The sequence below is a fragment of the Alosa alosa genome, chromosome 24, assembly GCF_017589495.1.
Source record: "Alosa alosa isolate M-15738 ecotype Scorff River chromosome 24, AALO_Geno_1.1, whole genome shotgun sequence".
Lineage (NCBI taxonomy): Eukaryota > Metazoa > Chordata > Actinopteri > Clupeiformes > Clupeidae > Alosa > Alosa alosa.
Window position 1 is genome coordinate 12301019 of NC_063212.1, and position 12693 is coordinate 12313711.

General features: G+C 44.7%; 1 protein-coding gene across 1 annotated transcript in view; it reads right to left on the bottom strand.

Moving 5' to 3' along the window:
• si:ch73-335l21.1 (insulin receptor substrate 1-B) overlaps positions 1-12483 on the bottom strand; it is a 37688-nt gene extending 25205 nt beyond the window's left edge. Inside the window, 1 exon segment of the mRNA XM_048235814.1 lies at positions 11755-12483. Within this exon segment, the coding sequence (XP_048091771.1) occupies positions 11755-12106 (352 nt within the window). The 5' untranslated portion in view covers positions 12107-12483.
• Positions 12484-12693: the final 210 nt, after the last annotated feature.

The window sequence follows — 12693 nt, forward strand, 5'->3', positions numbered from 1 at the left end:
TTGGGAAGTATTTATTGCGAATTGATTCAAATTTTGGGCATTCAGTTAAAAAGTGTAATTCAGTTTCAACAACATCATCTCTGCACTGCTGGCATAGACGCTCGTCTTTTGGAAGCCATGTCTTTTTGTGTCTTCCTGTTTCTATGGCTAAACAAATTTCAAATTTGTCTCTTTTATTTTTGTTAGGTAATGTGCAAGTGTATATTTCCTGTTTAGGGTCAGATAGCATTGCATTTTGCTTTGGGATTGTGTTTTAGATTGCCAATATTCGTCATAAATGTCTTTTAAGGTTTTGGGGGGTTTGGTTAATCCAAACATTTTGTATGGATGTGGCCTGGTATTTGGCCTTTAAAGTGTTGGATGTCTCTAGAGGAGGGTGACTGAAGACCAGGTTGGTAGGGGAGTTATCTTTGCTCAACTCTTGGTGTTTCAGGGCTTTATAATGGAATGAGTTTGGGTCACTCAGACTTACCTGTTTGATGAACTTGTTTGCCCTTTTCTGAATTTTTATCAGGAGAGGATATTGGCCTAGTTCTGCCCTACATGCGTTATTAGTTGTGTGCCGGTGGACTTTTAGATTGGCTTTACAAAATTCTATATGCAGGATCTCAACTGGGTGTTTTTCCCATTTATCTAGGTCCTGATTTCCAAGTGGGCCCCACACTTCACTGCCATAAAGGGCAATTGGTTCTATTACTGATGAGAACTAGCCTGGCTAGCGCCACCACTTCTCAATGAGACGTGGTCTGGGAATAAGCGTTAATTTTCATTATTTGAAAAATGTCCAGATCCGTTTATTGGGTGCCACGGATGTCTATCAAATGCGTCTGTACATAGCTCATCATCGTCTTGCTTTCCCCCCAGTTCTGTGATTGGTTCCCTATCTCAGGCGAAAATTTGCTCCATGGTCTCCAGGCTGCCTTAGCAGCGTGAATCAAATCGCGCGCAAGGCAGCATGGGAACACCCAGGCTAGATGAGAACAGTTTTAGCCAGATTTGGATTGGGATTTCTCTCTCTCTCTCGCTCTCTCTTTCTCTCTCTCTGTCTCTCTCTCTGTCTCTCTCTCTGTCTCTCTCTCTGTCTCTCTCTCTGTCTCTCTCTCTGTCTCTCTCTCTCAATTCAATTCAATTGAGCTTTATTGGCATGACAAAAAATACAATTTGTATTGCCAAAGCATACATGTACGTAGTGTGTAAAGACATAAAACAAAACATCATGCATCATACATTACTGCAACGGCAGTGTGTGTGTGTGTGTGTGGTGTGTGTGTGTGTGTGTGTGTGTGTGTATTTGAGTTTTTGAGTTCGAATTGTTGAGAATTGAAATTGTTGAATAGTTGAAATTACCAGTTGAACTGATTTTTAGCCCAAGGTAGGTGTAACTTTTTACTTGTTCGATTGCATATGTACCAAGGGTTAATTTCTTTCTCTGATGTCTGGGTTAGTTAGTATTTTTGTTTTTTGTGGGTTAATAGTCAGGGCCCAGGTCTGACAGAACTTGTGCAGGACATTTAGGTTCTGCTGTAGACCCTCTTCTGTTGGAGACAGCAGAACCAAGTCATCCGCAAAAAGAAGAAATTTGATTTCGGAGTCATTTAATAGGAGGCCAGGAGCTGCTGCTCGAGTCTTTTTGCCAATTCATTAACATATATATTGAAGAGGGTCGGTGATAGAGGACAGCCCTGTCTCACACCCCGTTCTTGAGTGAAGAATTCTGTTTGTTTGTTTCCAATTTTAATTGCACATTAGTTGTTTAAATACATTGTTTTTATTATGTTGTATGGTTTTCCCCCTACACCAGATTCAATAAGTTTACAAAATAGGCCATCATGCCAAATAGAATCAAAGGCCTTCTGGAAATCTACAAAGCAAGCAAATATTTTTGTTTTATTTTGGTTTACATATTTATTTATTAAGGTGTGTAGGGTGAAAATATGATCTGATGTTCTACATTTTGGTAAAAAAAACAATTTGACTTCTACTCAGGGCATCATGCTCGATAAGGAAGTTTATTATTCTATTGTTTAAAATGCTACAAAATAACTTCCCCAGATTACCGTTTACACAAATGCCCCGGTAGTTATTAGGGTCTAATTTGTCTCCACTTTTGAAAAGGGGTGTAATGAGTCCTTCATTCCAGACATCAGGGAAGTATCCGACACTCAGAACCAAGTTGAACAGTTTTAGAATAGCCAGATGAAAATTGTGGCTTGCATTTTTAATAATTTCATTGAGGATGCCATCAGGGCCACTTGCCTTTCTTGGCTGCAAGGCTTTGAGTTTTTCTGTTAGTTCATTTTCTGTAACTGGGTAGTCTAGTGGGTTTTGATATTTATTTATTGTGTTTTCCATGTCAATCATTTTTTGGTAAATTTGGGTTTGTTCTGGGTTCATGCTGTGTTTTCCATAGAGGTTTTCAAAGTGACTTTTCCATACTCCTCCATTTTGGATGGCAAGTTCCTCATGTTGCTTTTTGTTAAGTTTATTCCAGTTATTCCAGAAATTATTTGAATTTAAAGATTCTTCAATTGTCTCTAATTGTTTTTTTGTGAACTGTTCCCTCTTCTTTCTGAGTGTGTTTTTGTATTGTTTAAGCTCTTCATAATAGCTAAAGGTTTGGCTTGAATAAACCAGGATTGTCGGGTTGTCTATGTTTTTTATTTGACAGGAGCCTAAGTTTTTTCCTCATTAATTTGCAATCTTGATCAAACCATTTTTCCTTTTCTTGTTTATTCCTATGAGATTTTTTGGTAGTTTTAAGATTAGAAATGGTTGCCAGGTAATGGAAAATGTTGTTTAGTTCTTCGGCTGCATGGGTTACGCCCTCTTTATTATGCAGGTAAGTATGTGCTAAAAATGTTTCTATTTGAGAACCCACTTTAGGTTGACAAAAAGCTTTCAGGTACTCCTCTTTGCTGTTATGGGCCCATCTGTAGGTTTCTCTAGTGCTGTACAGCATTACAGGTATGGGCCTTTTGTGTGTGTTGGTATTTTCGCTAATTTTAAGATCCATAGTAATTTGACTGTGGTCTTACAGAGGTGTTAGTGGTTTGACCGTGAATGCTTTGAAAGTGAATAGATCCAAATCTGTAATCATATAATCAACTGTTGAGCAGCCAAGTGGTGAGCTGTAGGTATATCTCCCTAATGAGTCCCCTCGCACCCTACCATTGAGCAGGTACAGACCAAGGCTTTTACAGAGCTCGATGAGCAATTTACCATTTTTATTGACTTATTTGTCAAAAGTATTACGGGCAAAGTTTACCATGTTTGATAGATAATCGCTGCCGAATATATGGTTATTACCTTCATCTGAGTTGTAGTCGGCTAAAGATCCTGTCCTGGCATTTAGGTCTCCGCAGATCAACACATTACCCTGGGCCTGAAAGTAGTTGATCTGATTGTGGAGAGTATCAAAAATCTCTTCATTATAGTAGGGAGATTCAGAGGGGGGAATGTACACAGCACAGAGGAATATATAATTTGTTGTCTGTGTTAGTTTTTTGTTAATTCTAAGCCAGATTTGTGATTCTTCTTTTTTGATTGTAGTAATATATTTGGCTATTTCTAATTTCAACCAAATAATTATGCCTCCCGAATCTCTTCCACGTGTGACTTTTACATGTTTTCTGGATGAAATGGCTATTTCACAATATCCTGTGGGACAGAGAGTCACTTCATCAGTTTTGCGCCATGTTTCTTGGAGAATTATTATATCTGTGTTTTGAATGCTTTTCTTAAATTCCAGGGCTTTAGTTTTACAACCAAAGCTGGATGAATTAATACCCTGAATATTCCACAGTGAAACTGATAAAGATTGCATCACACAAATAATGATTTGACAATTTTTAACAAGTTTCATGGACCTCTCTGTGTCTCTCTCTGTGTCTCTCTCTGTGTCTCTCTGTCTCTCTCTCTCTGGCAGCATCTGCAAGCCATACTGCTTCCCTCTGAGGACTCCACAAGTTGGTGAAGTCACACTCAGCTGTTAAACAGAGGCCATGTCACAGCACCACGCAAGAAATCACCTCCTCCACAACATGTATGTGTGTGTGTGTGTGTGTGTGTGTGTGTGTGTGTGTGTGTGTGTGTGATGTCCCCTCCATAACATGTATGTGTGTGTGTCTCCTCCATAATGTGTGTGTGCCTCCTCCAGTGTTTCCCATACATTGACTAATCTGTGGCAGGGTGCCACGAAATAAAAATCGGTCGCCACAGATGAATATTCTATGTTTAATTTAATTTATTTAAATTAAATATAAGGTCAAATCCTTGCATTGGCATTGAGCTGGGCGCTTTTACGCGACGCAGCCTTTTCCTTGCCCCCCTCCGCTCTCTCTAGAGTCTGCTGCCCCTCCTCTGCATGTGCATTTAACAAAATATTCCGCGATTGTTGAAGGATTGTTGTTGCCACATAGAAGCATTGCATAGAAGACGTCTGGCTAAATTGCTATTAAATCCGCTTAGCATCGTGACCATGCTGCGCAAATTTGTTCAAAACTGCTGCATTGAAGTGAACTCTGCTAAGGTCTTATCACAACATAGTAGGCTACATTGAAGAGACTAAACTAAGTTAAGTTATGAAATCAAGCAGTATCTCAACGCTAACGTTAGAATACCATTTGGATGTCGAATTTAGCATGCTTAGCCTACTTAAAGCTGCTTGTCAATTTCGTTGAAGGGCTCATTTTATTGACTGACACTGAATGTTTGCAAAATCCCGATGTAAATGGAAAAGTGTTTTCCAAAATTCAAAAGTGCTTGTCCCAAAGAGAAGTACGAACCTTTATTTTAACTATGTAGAAAACGTTATGAATTGCATCCACACATCAGCAGCCTTTCAACTCTGTTACAATTGCAAGGGTTCCCTCAAACGTCTTAAAGTGACAGGCACTCAATTAGACCTATACACTACCAAAACGATCTTAATCCGTTGTCAAAGTCAGCTACCGCCACAAATTGAATCCAATTCTGTGGGAAACACTGGCCTCCTCCATAACATATGTCTACATGTGTGTATGTATGTATGTGTGTGTGTGTGATTGCATCTATGTGCATGTGTGTCAGAGCCAACTCACTGTTGACACTAATGGTCTACTTCAAAAGGGTAATGTACACTGAGGCCACCGAAATTGTTTTCCCCACAGTATTCCGTAACTAATTACTAATTTAATAACTTCCCAAAAATGCATTAAAGGGGCGTATTGCAACATAATAAAATGTCACAGAGGAAGTGACGTCATTAATGATCTACTGTGCTGTGCTATGGGCGCACTGGCTTTAAGCACTGTGCGTTGTCAGTGTGTGTGTTCCCATTACGCCAGAAAAACTCAGTGTCTGCCATCAAACTCAATTAGGATCGATGGTCTCTCTCTCTCTCTCTCTCTGTCTCTAGCAGAGTATCAGGGACTAGTGCATGTGTGCTGTATGTGACACAAGGACAGAGAGAGACACACAGAGAGAGAAGAGGTGGCATGTACTGTATCTATGTGTCTCTGTGCATGTTATAGTGATATAAAGGGACAGTATGAGTGTTTGCGTCTGAGAGAGAGTGAGCGAGAGAGAGAGAGCGAGAGAGAGAGCGAGAGAGAGAGTGACGACAGGTCACTTTCACAAGATCCCTCGCCTCCAGGGACGCTGTGCAGCTGATAAGAGATCAGCGGGGGCCAGCATCTAGTCTGAGCTTGGCGCTGAGTGGCAGGGATCAACGCACAGGTCCCAGATCAGTGCGCTGAAATAACCCTGAACAAACATCACACACACACACACACACACACACACACGGAAGGGCAGCACAGGGCCCTGAAGAAGAAACATTTTGTTCTGGATTTAGAGGTGAAAATAACCATTCCCTTCTCCTCCTACTCTCCTTCTCCTCACTCTCTCCTTCTCCTCCCTCTCTCACTCCCTCCTGCTCCTCCCCCTCTCCTCCTCCTCACTCTCTCCTTCTCCTCCCTCTCTCACTCCCTCCTGCTCCTCACTGTGTCCTTCTCCTCTCTCTCCCTTCTCTCCTTCCTCTCTTCTTATCCCCCTGCTCTCCTCCTCCCTCTCCCTCTCTCCCCTTCTCCTCCCTCTCTCCTCTCGCTCACTCTCTCTCTCTCTCTCTCTTGTGCTGTCTGTCGCTCTCCCGCTCTGAGACAATAATTAGCAGCTAATTAGGGAGATGAGCCGTGCTTACGGGGATTTAACCTTTAAACACGTCCGGGGCCACTGGCGGGATCCACACCGCCCCCACAGACATTTATACGCCTAGACAAACACTCATACGCACTTAAACACTTAGCCTACTTACTTACTTTACTTACTTTTTCTCTCTCTCTCTCTCTATCACACACACACACACACACGTACACACACACGTACACGCACACACATACACACACACACACCAAGACTGTGAGATCAGGCCATCTCCAACACCCACACACATGTAAATCCATTCTATATCCAGACTTAAAACGTAACCTCTCACACTACTTATATCTTCACCACCCACTCACTTAAAACACACACACATACACACACAAACATACACACAATACCCCCCCCACACACACACACAAACACACATTGATGTACAGCTCCATGCAAATTCATTTACTTTTTCCAAAGACTTAAAACATATCCAGGCTACCTACAGCAAAATAAGGCAGATACCCTTGAATGCACAAAACAAACAAACACACACACACACACACACACACACACACACACACCACTGTGCAGTGACACACCCCATTTAATGTCAGTATCCTCCCTCTACCCTCCATGTCCGAGGCAGACTTTCGTGACTGGGTGTTGTGCAGGCCAGCCAATCAGGGGCTCTTAGCAACCGTCTGTTGCTTGCCCTGGTCTACATTCACAGCCAGGCTTGTCATTTTGCAGATGCCTTCACCCACTGCAGCCCCACCACCACATCCCTGCCCCAACACAGATGTAAACAAAACTACACAAAAGTAGACAAAACAACACAAAAGTAAACAAAAGGAGTCTAGGTTTCACCATCACCATGTGCTAAAGCATTTTGGAGTGCAATTCTCTGAATGAAGCCAACTTCACAGGGATGGAGCCATCGTTACATTATTGTGGTGGTGGTTCCCTTGAAACACTCTTCCCATGCGTTCTAATGAGCTGCAGGGCTGTTCAGTGCTACATATGTAGCGCATCACAAATCAGTCTGTGCTATGGATAATTTGCAAGCTTAGGACCGGCGGTGACACCTTATTTAAAATGTTTTGTAGAGTGTAGCCTACAGATGAAGTGTGCTATAAACAACAAAAGTTAACGTACAGCCCGGCTGTACACACAGTTAGAACTGGCCAATGACCTTAATCTATTGAGACGAAGCTCAGGAGCATCTGTGCATCCCTGATGCACTTTCCACTGCATCTCTGGCCCTTCATCTTGATTCATTGTCGCTTCTGTCCAGTACTGCGTACTCAGCAGGTCGACTGCAACCAGAGCTGCACGCAGACTGGTTATGTTTGCAACGGTTCGCTAATACACAAAGCAGCTAAGTAGCCTTTTGCATTCCCAGGAGATTTACCTTTTTAAGTTCAGTTCGGAAACTATATAGTTGAGTCAAGCTTTAAATGAGCCTCGGAGTAGCTAACCCGGGTATATTAAGGTTGCAATTAAACGCTCCACTACACTGAGGACACTGTACGCTAGACCCCTATACAGTATGTGAACGTAGTGTGTGAACAAAGTAGGCTTATCTAGAACAGGCTGAGACCTAGCACGAGGAAAAAACAAGTAGGACGAGTCTCTAAGCTCAAACCATCAGCATAAATCTCACGTCACAGCGTCTAGTGATAAAAGACTGAACTGGCTAAATGTTTGTTTAGCAGCAAACGTTGCACAATCACTCAACATCTGAAATATGCATCCAAAGCTCATCAAGTGCACTATGTGGTTGGAAATGGTAGGTTTTCTTCCAGGGCCTCTATGCTCTACACCCCCAACTCCCTGACTGTAGTTGAACTCCGAGACCCAGGGATGAGGACCCCCCTCCCATGCCCAGCTGTCTAAATAGAGGCCAGCTGGGGTCTCCATGTGTCTGCTGAGGAAGGGGGGATGAGACAAGGATGGACTAAGTTTGTTAAGGTTGTGCCACAGGTGTGAATCCAAAGCCCCAGTGAAGGTGATGCAGCACAGGTGCACAAAAGAACTCTCACGTGTGCATGTGCAAAGACATGCACCACAGCACCATAATGTAAAGTCTACATTGTCGACCTAATATACACACACATTCAGAAAAAAAAGACATTCACAGAGCTGTGTGTCTATGATGGCTTGTGTGAATTTATGGGAGTGGAGGGGAGGAGAGGAGAGGAGAGGAAAGAGGCAGACCCTGTTAGTCTGGTAAAATCCATTAGCGGGATGCATTTCAATGGTTAGGGAACCGACACTCTGAAAATAGCCTACATGTCGGGTTGTGGATGTTGCTGGGACATTTCTCTTTCAGAACAACACTATCATTTACATGCGAAAGCGCTCCCATGGTATTTGCAAATACACTGTCTGGAGACACAGTCTGTGTTCGTGCTCTTTTGTTGGAGTGTGTGGGAGTGTGTGTATGCCACTGATGTGTCATCCTGTATGTGTTACACATCAACCCACACAACAGCGGCCCTGGCTCTCATTTGGCGGCGGAGGGGGGCTCGGGGGTGATTGGTCGAATGAAATGTTCAGACGCTCTGTTTCAACACCAGCCGCCACTTCCTCCTCCTGCTCTTCATCGGTCCAAGACACGTCTGCCCCTGGCTCAGACTTCTGGCCTGGCGAATGAGAGACCAAAAGCGAAGCCCAGCCCCCCCCACCCCACCCCACCCCACCTCGACGCCACCGCATGTCCGCACCCCCCTTTCAGCTCCATCCCTGGCGCAGTGAAGGATAGCTGACGAGGCGAGCCAAAGGCGCTCGTCAATAGGAAACTATTCAGCCTCGGGACGCGAAGCCTCCCCTAGCCCCTACCCACAATCCTACGCACGGTCTTCAGAGCAAAAGGGCCGCAAAAGGCTTTTTCCCCTGCTGCGCGTGTGCGTGTGTGTGTGTGTGTGTGTCGGTTTATGTTACCCCTCCCTCCCTGCACCACGCATCCATCTCTGTCTTCAGCACCCAGCCCAAGTGCTAGACCATAAACAGTGGTGACCTGAATGAAAAATCTGACAGTGTGCTTGGTTTCAAGCAGGGCACCCTAGTCAGCATTTCTTTCCAGGTCAACGTGTGAGTGGGAGTGCGCTTGCTATCTCTCTCTCTCTCTCTCCCTCTCCCTCGCTCGCTCGCTCCCTCCCTCCCTCCCTCCCTCCCCTCAATCTCTCGCGCGTTCTTCCCTGTGTAGCTCTTTCATCTTCTGAGCCCACCTGTCTGTGCACACCAGCGCCAGCTGACCCCATTTTTCCTATGCATACACGTATCCCCTTTCCCTACTCCACCTATGGGAAACTCACTTAAAAAAAAACCCCCAAAAAAAACACAACCACGTTATCCATGGCACCAGCCTGAGCCTCACGAGCGACACTAGCCGAGGGCTAAACCCTACACGAGGACCCGAGACGCCGCTAAAGTACACAGGACTTGACAGAGGTCCAGTCTCGGGGTGGCGGTGGTCTCTAGGCCTGACTTTGGAGGCCCACCATTCTCAACGTTGCCCCCCGGGGGACAAAAAAAACACTTCGATGTGGCGCCACAACTGGGCACCAGCGAGAGACTGGACTGGGCCCAATCCGGGAGGGGAGGGTGAGAATTTGCACATTTGCGCTCGGTCAGGACAAGAAGTTCCTACAATGAAGAAGAGCGAGACGGACAGCTGATGACAGCACAGTGACTAAATGGTGACATAACTTTTATTTTACAAAAAGGTGGGAAAAGAAAGAAAGAAAGAAAGAAAGAAAGAAGGGAAAAAACAAAGAATAAATGCTACGACTTGGGGCACGGAAATGCCTAAGACAGATGTCTAAATGTTTGAGCAGCCGAGACGTCGACAGTCCCCTGTGCAGTGAGCTTGTTTTAGTGCTGCCAACTGGCTTGCACCCCCAAATTCCCAACTAGGTTCTATGCAGACCTCTCGCACACTGTGTGTATGTGTGTGTGTCAGAGAGAGAGAGAAAGAGAGAGAGAGAGAGGGAGCATGCAAGAGAGAGACAGAAGAGACTGTGTGTGTTTAAGTGCATGACATTTCAAAATACGTTTGTTACATAGAACAAGGCACCATCTTTCTCAACCGCCATCAGTCAACGCTGCCTCTAATCGCAGCTCCTCCTAAAGTGTGTGTGTAATCCGCAGTTTTATGTAACAAGGGTCAGGTGTGTGAGCACCTTGGACCCTGGTCTCTGCCAAGATTGCGTCACGCCCACAGTCCATCGCCAGGGCCAATGATCGAACCACTCGATCGTAACTTGGAACCACGGTTATTGGCTTCCACTTGCACTCTCTGAGAGGGTCGAATCAGAAATACATTTTACTGACATATTGTAGAATGTTTTATGCAATTCAGTTGTTATCGTAAGAAATATAGGCGTCGTAGGTCTTCACAATTTCTAGTTTGATTATGTTCTCACAAAAGCACAGTGAAGGTATAGCTCGAAGACCGAAGCGGGCTTTTTGCACCTCAGAACCATGCTTTAGTGTGTGTCGAGTTTCTGCTCGTGCAATATTACAATCTGTCTGACGCGATTCAGCAAAGTAGCGAAGCGAAGTAGGCTAGGCAAAACGAGGAAAACAACAACTGGGCGACTATCTTACTTAAAATGCAGGGCGCAGCACATGTTGCAATAAAAAAAAAAGATTGCTTTATCGTTTTGTTTTTCTATAAAATGCACGATATTTTGTGACAGGTCCGACGTCTGTTGCAACATGCATGGTAAAACGCAATGATAAGATTTTGCTGGCAGGGTGGTCGGCGAGATAAAAGAACAGACATGTGAACATGAACTGAGCCAAGGAGCAGCGCTGCTCTCCAATGCAACGTGGTCGGGAGAGAGAAAATGTTTGGCGACCGGTACAGCCCGATAGACTTCCACTAAACTAGTAACCTGGCCGTTTGTACACATTTCTACTGAGGGCAAGTTTACGCTGAGTATGATATTGCAACACAATTCTGCAAGGACAGGCTGAAGAATCATGAGTCTCCGTGCCCTTGGCTCATATCATCCAAGACAGAAATGTGACCCACGACGCTCACCGTATTGAATGCACTGACAGCAATGCCAGTGGTGCGTAAGAAATCGCATACATCTGACGGGCCATGTCCACACAGACTCGGAGCTAAGAAGCTTAAATTGACAACACGTCGACCCATGCAATAATGTTTAGACCAAACTAGCAGCGTTAAAGGGAACCAACTCCCCTGCATGGAAGATAAAGCTAACACCCATATGCAAGGCGTGTGTAGGCTACTGAAATGCACCGATGCATTTGAAAAGCAAACACGTTTCCTTCCTCTGTCGCATACTGTGTCCAAAATAGTAAACAAAACTGTGCGCAAAAGTGATGGACATTGCCACGTTACCCATACGACACACAAGCGGTTGCTGCTGCAGATTTGTGGGTGCAGACGTGCATGGGGTAACATAACGCTACATGCTCTTTTGCACAATCCTTCATAAGGCAATTTACATTTTGAATATCACATCAACCAAGAGTTCGATAAGTTAGGCATATCCATTCCAGCTGAATTAGTTTAACATTGCATTGTACAATGGGACAGGCTAACTTTTAGCCTACAGTGTGCATCAACATGGACCGACTTACTTTTGCAATGCATATCCACCATGGCCTGGTACCAATCCTCCTGGTCCACCTCATTGTCGGCAGCGATGGCGAAACTCTCTGTCCGGGTGTACAACACGATCATGTGTTTGTTCTTGGCGTCCGCCCGCTTGTTGATGTTCAAGCAGGTCTCCAGCACTACAGCCTTTTTCGGAACAGGCGCCTTGCCACGAAACTTCTTCTCGCTCTCATAGTACTCCAGCCGGGCTGGACCACTCGGCGAGGCCGCTCTTAGCACGAAGTAGCGCCGGTGCATGGACTTCTGCTTGCGGAGGTAGCCGCTCTTTCGCACGTCCTCGTAGCTCTGCTGGTCCACCACCGACTGGTTCTCCATTTTCCCTTCTTGTTTACTCTCTCTAAAACAATCAAGTTTTAATCTACACTACGAAATGCTTTGAAAGTTAGCTTTGTGCTCCAGCAGGGCACAACAACACTTTAAACCCCATCTTCCTTGGGTCCACCTCTCCCTCAAACATGCACAAGGGGAGAATGTGTTGGAAGAGTTTATAGCTCTCTTGAATGTATCCTATTGGAAGTTCTGCAGTCTGACGATAAGCCCAAATTCGGTTTGTAGTCTAAAGACGAACACATGTACCACTCACCGCGGAACAGGCTTCGGTATGAGGAGAGCTTTGTGCAGCTGAATTCATACTTACAGTCAGCAACTCAACAGACTTCTGCACTACCCTCTACCCCGCCTCAACCAGCGCAGCGAACTAAGCTAGCCATGCAGGCTACTGCACACACACACACACACACACACACACACAGACCGCACACTCAAGCTGTCAGTCATCGTGCACGCGCGCGTGTGTGTTTATTTGCTAAATGTGCTAAATTAATTAGCTAAAATGGTAATTACTATTCTTGCCTGGGCAGATACGTAATTTCTTTAAAAGAAAACCTTTCATTACAACATAA